This window comes from Echinops telfairi, unplaced genomic scaffold (assembly GCF_000313985.2).
Source record: "Echinops telfairi isolate 266 unplaced genomic scaffold, ASM31398v2 ScPeMD7_1;HRSCAF=3_0, whole genome shotgun sequence".
NCBI lineage: Eukaryota > Metazoa > Chordata > Mammalia > Afrosoricida > Tenrecidae > Echinops > Echinops telfairi.
This window is the reverse complement of record NW_022103896.1, coordinates 15,467,580-15,483,395: the sequence shown is the minus strand read 5'-3', so window position 1 is coordinate 15,483,395 and position 15,816 is coordinate 15,467,580. Positions and strand designations below refer to the sequence as shown.

The 15,816-nt window shown below is 56.8% G+C and overlaps 2 protein-coding genes across 2 annotated transcripts in view; one reads left to right on the top strand and one right to left on the bottom strand.

Moving 5' to 3' along the window:
• The window catches only part of NDUFB9 (NADH:ubiquinone oxidoreductase subunit B9), a 5,576-nt gene extending 4,852 nt beyond the window's left edge, over positions 1–724 (top strand). Inside the window, exon 4 of the mRNA XM_004697397.2 lies at positions 504–724. Coding sequence (XP_004697454.1) covers positions 504–635 — 132 coding nt within the window. The 3' untranslated portion in view covers positions 636–724. The remainder of the gene's footprint in view (positions 1–503) is intronic.
• A 2,749-nt stretch (positions 725–3,473) lies between these two features.
• MTSS1 (MTSS I-BAR domain containing 1) overlaps positions 3,474–15,816 on the bottom strand; it is a 170,345-nt gene continuing 158,002 nt past the window's right edge. The window contains exons 8-14 of the mRNA XM_045287024.1: positions 15,482–15,589; positions 14,103–14,200; positions 11,467–11,677; positions 8,423–8,542; positions 6,310–6,483; positions 5,636–5,798; positions 3,474–4,523 (exon numbers count right to left, since the gene is read on the bottom strand). Of these exons, the coding sequence (XP_045142959.1) occupies positions 3,820–4,523; positions 5,636–5,798; positions 6,310–6,483; positions 8,423–8,542; positions 11,467–11,677; positions 14,103–14,200; positions 15,482–15,589 (1,578 nt within the window). The 3' untranslated portion in view covers positions 3,474–3,819. The remainder of the gene's footprint in view (positions 4,524–5,635; positions 5,799–6,309; positions 6,484–8,422; positions 8,543–11,466; positions 11,678–14,102; positions 14,201–15,481; positions 15,590–15,816) is intronic.

Here is a 15,816-nt window from a genome sequence, read left to right as displayed (position 1 = left end):
TCTGCTCCCATAAATAGCCTTGGAAACCCAGGGGGGCAGTTCCACCCTGTCCTGTGGGGCTGCTGTGAGTTAGAATCTACTCGATGGTATCGAGTTGTGTGTGTGCACCACCAGGAAGTACGCTGTATAAATTTGAAATGTGATTTCATCTTTTAGTTGCAATATTGGGGCCCTTTGAAAATGAGCATTCCCCAATCTGAAAGGAAGGTTTTTAAAAGTGCCCTGAGAAAGTATTTAACTGTCCTCTTGGGAGGACAGTTGGGGGTCATGACAAGTGGAGCTGAATGGTTATTGCCACAGTTTTCCTTAATAAAAGGAGGGACAAGAGGATGTTTCAGCGTTGCTGTTTTAAGAATCGGAAAACCTTCTGAGAAAAGTTTGTCTGGATGTAAACATGGGTTTAAGAAACAAACAACAAACCCTTTCATCAGGCCAGCCCCTTCCCTGTAAGCAGCCGAGTTTCCACAGCATCCTTGTGCCATCATCTCTCCCCGCTCTTCCAGGTGAAGCAGCTGCAGGCAGAAACCCCGCCTGGGGGCCCCGAGACCGAAGCTCTGCCCCCCGCTCGGAAGCCGGGGGATTTGCCTCCGCTGTGGTGGCACATTGTGACGAGGCCCCGAGAGCAACCCGTGTAAGAGGGAGCTGCTGCACTGTCGGCGTTTGCCGGTGAATAGCCACGCCTGTCTCCACACGTCCCCAATAAATGAACGGAAGGTCGGCTGCACGGCTGGTGTCTTTGGTCTGAGGACATGGGCAGAAACCATGTGACATGTGGTCAGGCAGGGCAGGTGCTTTTGTTCCTCAGTAAATGCCATCAAGAAAGAAGCACGGCCACAGAGCAGGCGCAGCTTGCTCGCGGGGCCATGGTCACCAAACTCTTTGGCTGTGGGCATTGGCACAAAGCAGAGGACATAACAAAAGGATGTTCACACGGAAGGTTTAAAATACAATGAAACCTGGGAGAGCCGGAACCCGCCCGAACGGCCTGGATTTTCCTTGTTGACAGGGTGCAGCCTTTTCTCTTGCACTCCGTCATCAGGTAGTATCTGGGTTTTCCTGTTCTTACAGGTTCCGCTCTCCCAGGTTCCCCTTGTTACCTACACATCTTGATTGTGGTTCTCAAAGGGCGACTTATGAGGCCATGGGGTATGATGGGCACTTGGAGAGAAGGTGTGGCCAAGGTGAGAGGGTACCAGCTGGGAGGGAACAGTTCTGTGGCCCTGATGTTTTAGAAGCAACGCCCCCTTTGCGTTTCCACCTGTGGCCTGGCATGTGTGCAGATGTAAAGCTGAGGGAGGGGCAGAGCGCTGGTGTGGCTACTTGTTTCACAGGTAATGAGAACGTGCTTTCTCAAACTCTGCTGAACACACCTCCCGCCTGCGTGCTGGCTGACCCGGTGGAACTGTTTTTGGAGAGTCGGGTCAAGTGGGGCACCCGGGATCTCAGGGCTCAATACCATCACGAGCATAGTAACCTGCTGTCTGCTCGCCAAGTTCAATTTCAGTAAGACTTGGAAGACAGGGCTTGTTTCCTTTCCCCTAGTGGTTCTTTATTTATGACGTAGGCTGAAGCAAGTGTTACAATGTAGAAGGGAGACAAGGTACACAATTGTTATTTATACAAGTTTAGAACAAAACAAAAAAAAAAACAAAACCTGCACAGGGGAGAGGTCAACTCTCCGTACAAACTAGCAACTAAACCACGAGAATTAACCTTTAGAAACGATTGATTGATTGATTTTTTTCCCCAGTGGTGACACTGCTTTTACAGTATGCAAAGACACAAACAACTACCCAAGGTGTTTCGTCACATTCTTCCTACATTGAACTTGGCAACGCTTTGTGTGAATTCAGATGATGCTAACGTTTGAAAACTAAACGAGTGAGAAGCTGTACCCCAAAGGACAGGCACAGCCATGGATTCCTAAGGGGGGAAATCCCACAGGTATCTATTGTGGTGACCTGGCCGTGGGCCAGCGGGACCATCTGGAGCATCATATGCACAGCGCATCAGCTGCCCACAGCCAGTCAGGGCTGGTGGGCTGAACCACGGGCACTCCAGTTGCTTATATTCTCTAAAAGGAGCTTGTTTTCCAAGGGGGGAAAAAAAAGCTTGAAGTCGTTTCTAAGAATCATGCCTCTGCTTTAAAGCCATACATAACAAAAAATGTCCTTGAGTAATCACAACAGTGTTTAAATGTTAATATATAGAACAGTGACTATACAGGCAGGTACTTAACTCGCGTGTCTTAAAGCATACGATTCCGCGGGTGAAGGGTCCAGCCAACAGACATTTGCAGGTCCTCTGGGCCCACCGGCCCCTTCCCTCCAGGTGCCGCCCCCTCACAGCTGGCACTTGTAGTGACCCCACTTCTTCACAGCAGCTTTCCCTCATTTGGAAACAGCCCGTTCTCCTGCAGGGCTGGGTTCCCTTCCTGCCTACAAATCTCTGTGGGCTTCCGGAGAGGTGCTCACGTGATAACAAACTGAACTTTCACCTGAAAATGAGGACAGAAATCCATTCCCAAAAAGCATTATTACCTAGAATACAAAAGGATAAAAACAAGAATAAACCAAACCAAAAGGGATCGTTACGAGTGGTCAGATTCCCAGCAATGAAGCCGACTAATTGACATTGATTGAAAAGAAGCGCCCCAGATTGGTAAGTACACCGGCAAGTTGCTAGACTCCACGCTGATCACCCTCGTTCGATCCACTCCAGTTTGTTCATGGTACTTGGGCTTTCCGTGTGCCCAGCCTGCTGGACACGAGGTTCAGTAAGTCAAAGGCATTTTGCTCTGTCAAAGAATTCCCTGCTATCATTTTAAAATGTTTCCACATTTTCTTTCTTTTGAAACTGCCTTACTTGTGGAGATGTATTTGGATTCAGTGGAGGTGAGGATAAGAGACGACAGTGAGGGGTGGGGTTGGTGGTTCTACATCTACCCGGTGACGGCAGCATGCTGGGCTAGAGGCAGGTGCTGTGTGCAGTCAAGAGGGATCGGAGAAAGTCCTTAAACACCCTACGGAAACAAACACTGCCATCCTGTATGGCTTATTTATGGATGCATTTACCATGAAGCTATGAGAAATTCAACCTACAGGGCTAATCTTTAATGGAACAGGATCGACTATGTGGCTGTGCACCTCCATGGCCCTCCCCCCTCCCCCCAGCCGTCTAGCAGGTGCATGTCCCTCAGAATAGAATACTGCTCGCCCAGGCTTCCTCCTGCCTCTCCTCTCCCATCCAGAACAGTGCAGTGAAATGAGGGTCGTCTTCCCCTCTCCACTCTGTACATCAAAATAACTTGGATTTGCTTCTAAGCCAGAGGACTAGGATGCATTTACAAAAGCTTGCAGGAAAAGAAAGGGGAAAGGGCGTGGGGTGTGGGAACAAAGAATTATCAAGAGAAGAAAGGTGTATACTAATCCCTTTGCTGAAGTTAACTACTGGTGGATCCCCTGCCCCGGCCCCCCGCCCCCCACCTGATGCATTTAAAATCTTACAAAGACGTATATAAAAAAGTTAAATGGAATTTGGCACCTTCAGAAAAATCAAAAAGGGAACCGAAGATTCCGATTTGCAGGAGAAAGGAGACGTGAGTATGTACAAAGCAAAGGGCGGGGTTAGGTCCTCCACTAGGCTGCCTTTCATGTGACCTGCAGGTGTGAGCTGCGGGCTCTCCACAAAGCCTGTCTTCTGGGTGGCCTACCAAATCTTCCGTGGGGTGAGAGAGTAGAATGGCTCGAGACGAGTTAGGTGGTGGTGATGGGACAGCTCCTTCCCAGTGGGCAGCATGGGTGGGGGTGGGGGGGACGCCTAGGAGAAGCGAGGGGCCGAGCGGTCATTGGTGGTGGTCTTCTTCAGCTTCACACCCCGCCGGATGGCGTTCAGCATGTCTTCCCCTTGCGGCCCATCCCGGGGGCTCAGGTCTGCAGGCCCCCTCTCTGGGGTCTGGCCCGGGGAGGCAGCAGCACCACCAGGCTCCCGCTCCTGCTCTTCGGCCTCGCTTTCTGGGATGGCCTGCCTGTGCTCTTCAGGGATGCTGGGCTTGGGGCCCGGAAGCGGGGGGTTCACAGAGGCCTGGCCACTCCACATGGAGGTGGGTGTGCTGGCGGCCCCCTGGGGGCCCTCCCCCACCGGAGACGGCGATACGGGGCTGTGTTCCCCACGCTCCTCCAGCCCATCCGGAGGGGCCGGCAGCAGCCCGCGGAGGTCGGGGACAGTTGGGGTCTTCACAGGGATCACGGGCGTCTTGATGGGGATGGGCCCCGCCCCCATGGTCCCCCGGCGGACGGAAGGCTTGGTGGAAGGGGTCCGTCGGATGGTCGCCACCCCTGGGGTGACCATGGCCGGCCCAAGGGTGGTGGGAAGGCCGGCAGTGGAGGCTGGGCGTTTGGCCTGGAACATCCGCCGGTAGGACTGGCTGATGTCGCTGTTCCTGGGGATGGTGGAGGACTTGTCAAACTCTGGCTGCTCGGCCTCCTGCTCACCGCTGACCGAAAAGTAATCGTAATCTGAAACTGAGGAGAGGGGCACAGTGAGAAGGTCGATTCCATGTGCCCTCCACCCAGAAGGCCACAGGAGACATGGCCTTGACCAGACCAGTGTGCTGACCCTTAACAGGTGGTGGTGAGGAAAAGAAACGGCCCAGCTGGCCTGGTGTCCCACAGCAGTGCAAACTGTGTCGTGGAGACTGGATAAGCTGAGAGGTGGTCCCTCAGCTGGAGAACGGCTCACCGTGGGGCTGTCCTGTGCATGTCCCGCAGGACAGCCACATCCCTGGGATGCCAATAGATAACCACTCGCTCCTTCACTTCCCCATGGGCACAGCCTCCAGCTCCCGCTGTCTCTGGCTCTCACACACCGGAGATCTTAACATTTTGGATGAATTACCAAGAGCGTTTGGTCACTTGTCAGATGTATGCCAGCTGTGAGGTTTCAGAGAGAGAGAAGAGGCGCAGGAAGCAGGCCTGGGTGGAATAGGCCAAAACACGAGGCTTTGGATTCTGACAGACCTTCGGTTCCTCCTCCAGCTCTGCTATGAATTGGGGCAGTTACTGCGCCTACTTCTCCATCTGCAACTCGGGGTAAAACTACCTTTCCCATAGTGGCTATGGAGATTAAAAAGGCTAATCAACACAACGGGCTTAATACAAAGTGCTAAACCCTGGAAACTCGGTGCACACCCTGGACCCAAGGAACCCTGATGGCGGGAACTGGGGAAGGCTGCTAAGGGCCAGGTTTCGCCACCTGACAACTACACATCAGCTACCCAGCACCCCGAAAAGTGAAAACAAGTGTACAGTCCACCCTACGCCAGGGGCCGGCGGCGGACAACCCGCTGGCAGGAAACAGCTTGTGTAGGGGCACTGGACTCTTATGAACGGTGGCTGCACAGCATGGTGACTATGGCCCACGTCACCGAACCCGTAACACAGAAAAACCACTGACCTGGCGGGTGACTTTCTAACATCTTTTGGCCATGTTGACAACTTAAAGTTATTTCAAAAATAAAGTGTAAAATGACTAGATGAGTACACACAAATATTTAAATATCCACTGCTGGCTTCATCTCCTCTGCAGGGTGCTCCCCACCCCAATATGCCTGTGACAGGCCTGAGGGGCCCCCTACCTTGGGAGGGGATGGTGTCCTCGGAGCAGCATGGGGTGGTGGTCTGGGTGCTGTAGCCACTGGAGCACTGCAGCGAGTCCCGGCTGCTCCGCTGAGTGTCCAGCTGCAGGCCCCTGGTCAGCGCCAGGGCCAGCTCCTCGCAGGCCTCCAGTTCCTCGCCGGGCTGCAAGGCAGGCGAACCAGGGCAGTGAGCCCCCGGCCTGGCCCCCCTGAGCTGTCCCACATCTCATCTGGTGGGACTCCACCACCCTGTTCCCATCCACATTACACATCTGGGGGGTCTGGGGACTACGGACACCCTGTTGTCCGGCTCAGGCTCTAGACAGTTCTATGCTTCCAAGTCCTGCTCCCTTGAGGGTCTTGTAAGTGCTACAGAGCAGGGGGTGGGAGCCATGGAAACCAGTCCCTCCAGCCATGAGCCTCCCTCAACCACAGAAAGATCCATGGCCACCAGTCGATTCCAACTGGGAGCAGCGATCTCAGGGCTTCCAGGCTGTGCATCTTCACAGCAGCATCAGCCTCCCATTTCTCCAAGGAGCATTATGGGAGCAGATAGCCTCATCTTTGTCCCAGAGCCGCTGGTGGGTCTAAACCAGTGTCCCAGCACCTAACCCACAGTGCCACCTGCGTTGCCCTAACTGGGTCCACCCAGCTGTAGAGAACAAGAGCATCACCCTGGTGGCAGCCGACATGGTCATGCTCCTCGGCCTCTGAGCCTCCTCGGCAGCTGCAGGCACCCCGCCCATGGGAGTGGGTCCCCCTCCGCCGGGCTCCGGCTCCCGTCTCTCTTTGCGGCGCTGCAGTGTGTTCACCAGAGGCTGGTCGTAGGGCCCCGGCTTGGCCCAGTCCTAAGCAGAACAAGGGGGGTCAGGGCAGCCGGGAGGAGCTGGGGCCTCTGCCTTTCAGAGCCCCACAGCTCCCAGAGAACAGCTGGTCCCCCAGGGGAAGCCCAGGGTGGGGCAAGGTCCCCCAGGGGAAGCCTAGGGCGGGGCGAGCCTGTAGCCCCTACCCTCTGCCCTCACTCAGTTCTACAAGACGAGGTGGGCAGCCCTCGGGCCCCTGGGTGCCCCTCTTCTCATCAGCCCGAAGATGGGAGCCTGGAAGCCTGTGAAGAACTCCCGGTGGACAGCTCACCAATATAGACGACAGGCACCAGCTGGTGGAGCCCATCCAACTTGTGAAGGAGACCAGGCTGGCTCTCCCTTAGCAGCTCAAATAGCCACACTTTCCAGGAGTGGCCACCAGGGGACAGCAAAGGAACGCCAGCCCCCTTCCCGGTGGCCGGGCACAATCTACTTGGGGTCCCTCTGGCTCAGGGAGGAAGCCACCACCTCTTCAAAATGCTGGCAGCCGGGGGCCTGTCTCAAAGGAGGGCCCGTGTCTCAAAAGAAAGTATGGTTCTCGTAGAGCATCAACTGAACTTGCCAGGAAGTAATTTAAGAACTTTGCTTTTCAGACAAAGCAAGCACGCGGGCTAAGCAACATCTGCATGTGCTTTTAGGATAAAATGCAGCAATCCAAAACATATTCCAGCCAAGAGTCGGCTACCACAGCCCAGAAAAGGGCTCCTTGGTTAAAAGTCTGCGAAGTGGTGGCAGAGGGCAGCCCCAGGAGGGGTACACCCAGCAGAGTTCATCTGAGTCTTCCACTGGAACACCTGACCCTCCACGTCACAGCTCACAGGGGCCACCGCCCCTGCCCACACGGGGCCTCCCCAACCTCAGCTACACGGGGGATTCTATCCCCGTGCGGTGGTGCCCCGAGGTGGGTATTCACATCAGGAAAGATGTTAGGGGGAAGGAGGCAAAGAGTGAAAGAAGGGGTGGGGAAGAATCGGGGTGAGGCTGGTGGGACAGAAGAGGGTCCAGGGGAGGGGGGGGAGCAGGGAGGAGAGACACAAACCTTCCAGCTAGGGATCTGAGATGACGGGAACATGCCGGGCCCAATGGTGTAATAATGAGCGTAGTCTGGAAGGTGGACAGAGGTGACCCGAGGGAGCAGGCGGGAGGCAGGCAGGCAATGAGGGGAAGGACCTGCACCCCTGGGCCCCACATGAGGCTCACTTGATAAACTATAGTGATAAAACCCGTTAGACAACTGGAAACAAACAAAAAGGGAGGGAAAAAGGGAAAAAAAATTAATAAACAGGATGAGTGTGGAGACACAAGATGGCAATGACATTCAGGGAGGGGGACACCTGGGAATCTGTAAGGACCACACAGGACCGGGCTCTGCGGCTCGGGCGTGGCCATGCAGGCCCGTAGACAAAGGAGCCCAGCACGCAGCGCAACAGTCCGGAACCGTCTGGGTATCACTCCCACTGGGTCTCGGGCTTTCTCTACGGGTTAAACAGATTCTGGAACTACCGAGGCGCTCCTCTCAGATGTAGGCTAAGAGCCTCAGACACCCTCGCCATTCTGGGCTTCCCGAATCATCACGCTTCAGGGGGCTGATTCCATATTAGGGTGGGGAGCAGGGGTGGTGATGGGAATGGGGTGGCAAACAAAAAGGCAGCCAAGCACACAACGTCGGACGGACGTGGTGAAAAGCCATGTTCGAGGGGGTAGTGACGAGGAGGTGGGGTAGGGAGGGAAGGAGGCAGGTGGGTGACCCGACGAAGCCTGTTCCAGGAAGAAGCCTGCACACCACCACCCCCTGGCTCCACGCCCCCTTCCTCGCCCTCATCTAAGGGAGAGCCTGCTCTCGGAGTCTCAACTTAATGTCCGGGTTCCCGGGCTTCGCTGGGTGTGGCGGGTGGGGCAGGGGCGCCGTGTGGCCGGTGGTCACCTTCTCTGGGGCCGCCCAGGCGCCCATGGTGGAGCCTGAGCTGACTGAGGTGGGGGAGCTGCACTCGCTCACTGACTGGCAGGTCTCCGACGCTTCGGAAGACGCCGAGCTGGACGAGTTCTGCAGGGGTGGGGTGGGACACACGACCACACGAGGGGCCACCAGAAACCGAGCCGCAAGCCACCAGACCACCATCGTGGAGACACGGAAGAGCAGGGGTGGGGTGGGAGGGCACGCACAGAGAGACAGACAGATACATGGAGGAGGGAAGGACGAGAGAAGCAGAGGGTTAGGGCCTGTCATTGTCCCTGCAGGAGACCCACACAGAGGCGGCAGCCCCCCAGGGAACAGACTTCAGTGGCTGGATCACCAGCCTCCAGCGTTGCCGTCTCCCTCTTCACAGCCCCGAGCCTAGGGGGACCCCAGTCGCAGCCGCGGGCTCAGTCATCACTCAGGCAACCGCACGGGTGTCAGAGTCGAATGTGCCTCCCAAGCTGATTTTTCGGAAACCCGGGCTTTTTCTCCAAGGCATCTCTGGGTGGACGCAAACTACCGACCTTTCTGTTAACCCTGAAGTGTGTTACCGTTTGCACTGCCCGAGGACAGTGCCCATCCTGGCTCCCACCCCTGCACTTTCCCTTGGTCCTGTGCAGCCCCCGTGTCACTGGGGTTGTGAAGCTTGGTCTTCACGAACATCGTTTTTAGTTTTTTGTTCCGCTTAGAGGGATGTTTGGGTTTGGGGCAGTGTAGAGTCCCTCCACCCCCAGGGTGGTTGTACAAAACCTTACAGAAAGTCTGGGGTGAGGGTGGGGAGAACATCTCGTTGGGAGCTTCCTGCAGCCTCCAGTCCCTACTAGGCTCAGCAGTTCCCCTGCAGAGAGTGTTGGCCATCTACTCCTGCAAGGCTCCCAGGCTGGAGCATTCTAGAGGCAGTACTCGACTGTCACGTGGGGTTGCCATGAGTCTTCATCAGCTTGACAGCACCCTGCTCAGCTCTCCTACAGAACTTCATGCCTTGCATGGGGTCAACAGCTACTGGGCGCAGTGCCTACTGGGCGCCACTCCCAGGCACAATTAAAGAGTGATGGCAGGGCCACACGGTGGCCTCATTCAGAGCGTGTCACCAAGTGGAAAAGCCAAAAGGCCCTGTCCCTGTGGATCCGAGGTGCCTACAGGACCTGGGACCTCTGACCTGTGCCCCTTGTGCAACACCCTGAGGCTTCCATGCAACTTCCGGAGTCCTGTTGGTGCAGCAGCACTTGGACGCTAACTGAAAGGCCAGTGGTTCAAACTCACCAACCGCTCAGTGGCAGAAAAGATGAGGCAGAGCTGAGCCGTAAAGTGGACAACCTGGGAGCCCTCTGGGGCAGTCCTACTCTGTCCTCAGGTGTCAGGCTATGCGTCAGGAACGATCCAAGGGCAGTGGGGTGCGGCGCCTCCACCTCAGGAGGATTAGCAGCTGCCGTGTGCACCTTAAACACAGACTCCGCATGCATCAGTGTGCAGCAGCCCTGAGCTGAGTACAGTCACCCTAGCGCTTCCAGCCCAGCATTTCTCAGGGTCCGGCTTTCAACTTTAAGTCAGTCTCCCATGTGCTGCCTGCTCCTGCTTCCCTTCACATGGACAGAGGCAGCCACGCAGCTTCCGGCGCGCACACGCACACACACGGAGTATCAGCACACAGTGCCAGGTTAATTTCTCAGTTGACTAAACACACACAGGATTAAGCTGCATGTTAGAAGAGCCTTTGAGGAAACGCAAGCTCCCATTCTTGCTCCGACCCCGCACTCGCTCGGCTGGCTCACAAGACACGAGGGGGGTGGGTTGCGTGCCGCAGTTGGGACAAGCACGTTAACACGCAAGGCACAGCTCCTGGCTCCCCGGGGCTCCGACAGGGAAGCTGGTGAGGCAGCAGCAAGGCCCAGAAGACTGAACACACGGCCAGGCTCCAGGTTCACCGGTGGCTGACAGCAGACCCTGCTCTTTGGCCAACGCTGCTGAGATGTGTTATCTGCTGCCTCTGTGGGGCCTGCTCTCCAATTCAGTCTCTAGGGGGGCTTTCTGGCTGGGCCCTGAGCCTGCAGCCAGAACCACCACCTCTGGGTGCTCCTCCTACAAGCCCCTTGGGCACATGGCTTCCAGCTCAGCACAAGGAGCCATGTGTGCCCATGGTTGCCAGGAGGGAGACAGGGTGGTGGGCATGGAAGCCTGACTCACAGAATACTCAGGATTGTACTCAGGAAGTGGGATTGCTGGGTGAACAAGGCAAGGCCAGGGCCGCCTGAGTCCACAGGTCTTGTGATTAGACTCAAAATAGGCATGGGGGCGAGGGGCTCAAAGCTACTGTACACTCTGGAGATGCCCGCGGGGCACCCAGATGCTTCCTGGCCTTCTCTGTGCTGTCAGGCCCCATGCTGACCCTGTGGCACTGCAGTCATGGGAACAGCACAGGCAGCACAGAGATGATGCAGGTGAAGCCTCTTCTGAGACCTACATGCCCGTTGTTCCGCTCCACACAGACCCACTGGGCTGGGCCCAGCACCACCCAAACTCCACCCTGGCAGAGACTTAAACTCCCGGAACCAAAGTCCTGCTGGCTCTGCCTGGCTGAAAGTCTGATGCCGCCTCCTCATTCTCAACCCAGCTTCATAAGGGAGGCCAGCAAGGGGGTCCAAAGTGATATTCCACAGCGCAGTCAGCCACCGAAGAGCAGCTCTGGAGGCCACGCCACTGGCGGGCTGCCTGTTCATGTCTCCATGCCCCGCCAGAGAGCTGGCCTCTGTGAGTCTGCCTACTGACCATGGACAGGGTGTCCCACCCAGCGAGTCTGCCTACTGACCATGGACAGGGTGTCCCACCCAGCTTCTGCTCTCACGTGGGCTTTGGGAGAACCACCTACCTGGGCTGAGCCACTGAACCAGCACTTTCTCCGATGAGACGGCCAGGGGTCTTTCCCAGCCACGGACCTTTACTGGGTCCAGCCACTGACGGCGCTCAGGGTCCCACAGGTATGGTGGCCTCACCTGGAGCCAAGGGCCCCTTACCTGGTTGGGGGCCTCTGGCGGCATGGGGGACGGCGACTTGGACTGGAAGGCGTCCTGGGAGATGAACCCTGAGTCGTGAGAGGACACGCTGGACAGCCGCACGGGCGCCTGCTGGGGCAGGTTGGAGCTGCGGTAGCGGTAATGGGAGCTGGGCGAATGCGAGTGGGAGCCGCTGGACCGTGAGTCGCTGCTGTTCACGCTGTTCAGGCTGCTGTCAGGGGTGGGCAGGGAGGGCAGAGGGGAGGGGCGGAGTCAGCAAGGGGGCACAAGGAGAAGAGCACACAGGGCTCCCAGCTCCCTGCCCACACGGGGGAGAAGCAGGGCCGCCCATAAGGGATGTCTTCAAATCGCTCCAGCTTGAAGGGCGGTGAACAAAGGCTTTCATCACTGGGCGGTGGCTGGAGCCTCACGGGTGGCCGTTAGAGATGACAGAACCCAAACGGCCCCAGGTGGAAGGTGCAGCCAGCACGGAGTCAAAATGCTGCAGCCCAGGGGCCAATTTCTCAAATGAGGGCCCTCGTCTCAGGGGGAAGGAGAGGATGGGGAGAAGCAGTAGCCAGGACACAGCTCCCCCCATGGCATCAGGGGACAGGCTTGGAGTGCAGCTATCATTCTCTAGTCAGTTCTGTGCTCGACAGCCAACAGCTGCCCGGCTCTGCTGTGTCCCCACAGGATGTATACACGGTGTGCATAGCAATGGAACAGGCCTTATCTGCTCCATGCCTGCAGGAACATGCACCACTAGAACTTCACTGTGACCTGCTCACAGGTGCAAGTGGCTCCCTTAGGTGTGCCATGTGGTCACCCTAGCCAGCTACTGCTTTGGGGTACAGGTGCAAACATGGATGTCTAATCCTGCAGAGAGCCCTGGCGTAAACTGGTTACACACTGGGCTGCTAACCACAAGGTCAGCAGTTTGGAACCACCAGCTGCTCCACAGGAGAAAGACGAGGCTCTCTACTCCCATAAAGAGTTAGTCTCTGAAACCCACGAGGGCAGTTCTGCCCTGTCCTACAGGGTTCACCTGTGAGTCGGCATGGACTCGAGGGCAGTGAGCTTGGTTTGGCGCTTGGACAGCCAATCAAGTAGCCCTGGGGTCCGAGGCTGCTCGGCACTAGAATTACGTGGTGGAGTCGCTATGTGTTGGAATCGCCCTGATGGCAGTGCGTTTGTTTCTTCTGTTTTGGCTTGCATGTTCCGATCGGGGCCCTGGGGGCTAGTGCTGGACCCCTCCAAAGGAAAAAGTGTGAGGCAGGCTGCTCCCAGAGAGATGCACAGCCTCTGAAACCCCGCCACCACAGGGCTGCTGTGAGTTGAGATTGACTTGATGGTTTGGGGGTTGGAATGTTCCAGTGGGGCCTTGGGATTTCTGTGGGCTGAACACTCATCAGGCTGTTTACGGCATGGTCTGAGGTTCAAACCCAGCAGCCACTCTGCGGGAGAAAGATGAGGCTGTCTGCTCCTGTAAAGATGTAGAGCCTCAGAAACCCAAAGGTCAGTTCTGTTCTATACAGGGAATCAACTTAATGGCAGTGGGATTTTGTTCGGAACATCCCAACATTGTGCTTCAGAGGTAAAACTCTCCCCTATCGTGCGGGAGACCTGAGTGCACGTCCCAGCCACGCCCCCCTCCTGCTGTGCAGCCTCTTGCAGGTGGAGGCTTGCTTGTGCCCTCGATGAGGCCGCCAGGCACCAGTGGAACTTCTAGACTGAGAAGAAAGGCCTGGCCTGCGGCTTTCACAAACCTGCCGTTTTAACCCTGTGGACCTGACGGAGGCATCTGGGAGTGGCCCAGAACCAGGCAGCACTGTGTCCCCCTGGGGGCCCGCTCAGTGGCACCTGGAACAACACCTACTCTGACAGACAGAGGGATTGGGGTGGGGTGGTGGTGTGGATTGAGAATCCACCTCAGCTGCCAAGAGCCTTCGTCATGAAGCCTGCCTGCTCTTCCCCGGGTCAGGGTTGCAGCCAGGCTGCTACAGCACCCCTCGGCCAGTCCCAGTCTAGAGCCGGCACCCCTAATCTGGACTCTCAGTCTCCTAAACCGTGAGTGAATAAATGTCTGTCTGTGACTGTCATCCGCGCACTAGGGAACCGAGACTGAGGCAGTAGGCACTGTCTACAGGGTGCTGGTGATGGTGGTGGGGTGGGTGGCGTAAACATCGTAAGAACACCATACAGGACCCCAATGTGGGGTTCCTGAGGTGATAAAGCTCCCTGGTACCACAACGCGTCCTCTCTGTGAAAATGGAGGGGGATTTGGCAGTCTCGGGGCAAGAGAGCTTGGGCCACGGCTGCTACTGTCTGCATTCGATCTGGCAGCAATGAGACAAGACTGGCTACGTTCCCCTTTCCTTGGTTTGCCAGAGTCTCACTTTGCTACACAGGGGATCCACCTCCAAGCCCAAGAAACCGGTGAGCCCTGCCCTGAGCAATGGGGAGAGCGCCAAGCACCACCCTCCAGGCTACAGGCCACTGAGGTTTGCTCACTGATCTGACACTAATCCAGACTACGGGTAACTGACATCAGGGAGGCAGCTTCCGGCTGCTCCCCACCCACTTCGGGCGTCGAGCTGGGAGATGAAGGACTGGCTGTGGGTCTCTCGGGCTGTCGAGTGGACCGCAGCTCTGCTTACCTGCAGACGCTGGACTTTCGGGACATGGCAGTGCTGGGGGACGACGGGGGCGTCTGATATGACCAACTGTAATCGGAGCCTTTCAGGTCCAAAATCACCTACAGACAGACAGACAGAGTCGCCTGGGTGAGCCGAGGGTGAGAAGGGGAACGTGTTAAAGGAAAGCCTTATCTGTCAAACCACCTGTCACAGTAGCAAGACTCTGCCAGCACCTGGAGGTGAGCACCATGCTGTCAATCAATCAATGTCATAATCCTTTTTCTGAGATAGGCCCCCAAACACAATTAATGGGGAACTATGAAACAGCAGTCAAAAGGAGAGAGAGAGAGAGAGATTGATTTACAGTGATGGGTGAACAATTTAGCCCCAAACGGACTTATCCCCAAGGCTGGAACTCAAGGAGAGTCATCTCCTCGAATCACAAATGCTCCAAGGGTTTGTCATTCTTACATCTGAACCAGTTGACACCCAACGGCAGTTTGTGAGGGGTCTCCCCAAGGGAGGTGGGGTGGGGGGAGGTGGAATCCTGGCAGGATCAAGGGCAAGCCGATCCCCTCCCGGCTTTTCACCATGACGTCTATGGTCGTCTCCCTCACTGGACACAAGGCTCCTGGAAAGTAAACCCCACCCACCCCCTTCGTCCACACGGTGCTCACAACACCGAGCTGTTAGGGCACGCATTCGTGTGGGATCCAATCAAAGAACTGCACCGAATGGAGGAGACATGCTCCCAGCGCTGGCTCCCCTCAAATGGGCTCCCTGAGGGGGCACTCAGACTTATACTCAAAGGACAGACCCCCAGCATGGGAGTCCCTGGACGTTCCCTCAGCCAGGTCTCCTCCCATGTGCTGTGGCCTTCCCGTCACACAGCCCCGTGAATGAAGCGCAGACAGGGCCCCCTCTGCGTGGTACCACAGGCTCGATCCCCTACCGCCACCACTGAGTGGCAGGGACCTAGTGAGTGAGCCCAGTTGACAACGAAGACGCGACCCAGCACCTCTGGCGGGGTGTGGGTTTCTAGAAGGTATGTCAGGTGGAGGCCATGGACTGTGGAACTCGACTGCTCGGTTCCAGTGCCACCACCGCTCACCAGCTAGGGGAGCTGCATTCTGTCACTTAGCCTCCTCAAACCTCAGCACCCTCCTTCGCAAAACGGAATACTAATGGAGAGCCACAGGGGGCCCAGGTAGGAAAGAAAGAGCCTAGAGAGCCAGGCCTGGCACACCGGAGGGGCTAGGCGACTGTCAGCAAATAGGACGGCCCCACCTTAAAATCCACAGGGCCCGGGAACCTCGGGTAGGAATGACAACGTGGCCATGCTGGAAACCCTCAGGCGTTTGACCACCGTTTCCCATGGGGGCTCGGCTCACGACTCCTACCTGCTCGCTGGAGGAGGGCAGCTTGTGCGGATCCATGGTCAGGCTCTTCAGATCTTCCGAGATGGTCTGAAGGTGAGTGATCTCCCCCAGCATGGAGATCTCTTCTTCCTGAGAGGAGGGGCGTCAGCGCGAGTTCACTTCCTCAGCCGTGGCTTCACCGGCCCATTTCTAACCGGCACCCCTCAGGGCCCGGTGGAACCCTTTCCCCTCTCTAGGACAGACACCCCAGGTCTAGCACATGGACAGACGGGGACATGGACTGAGCATGGAGGGCCTCGAGTGCCCGGCTCAGTGGCCAATAGGCAGAGGGGACACGCATGCCTCCCCCCTGCAGG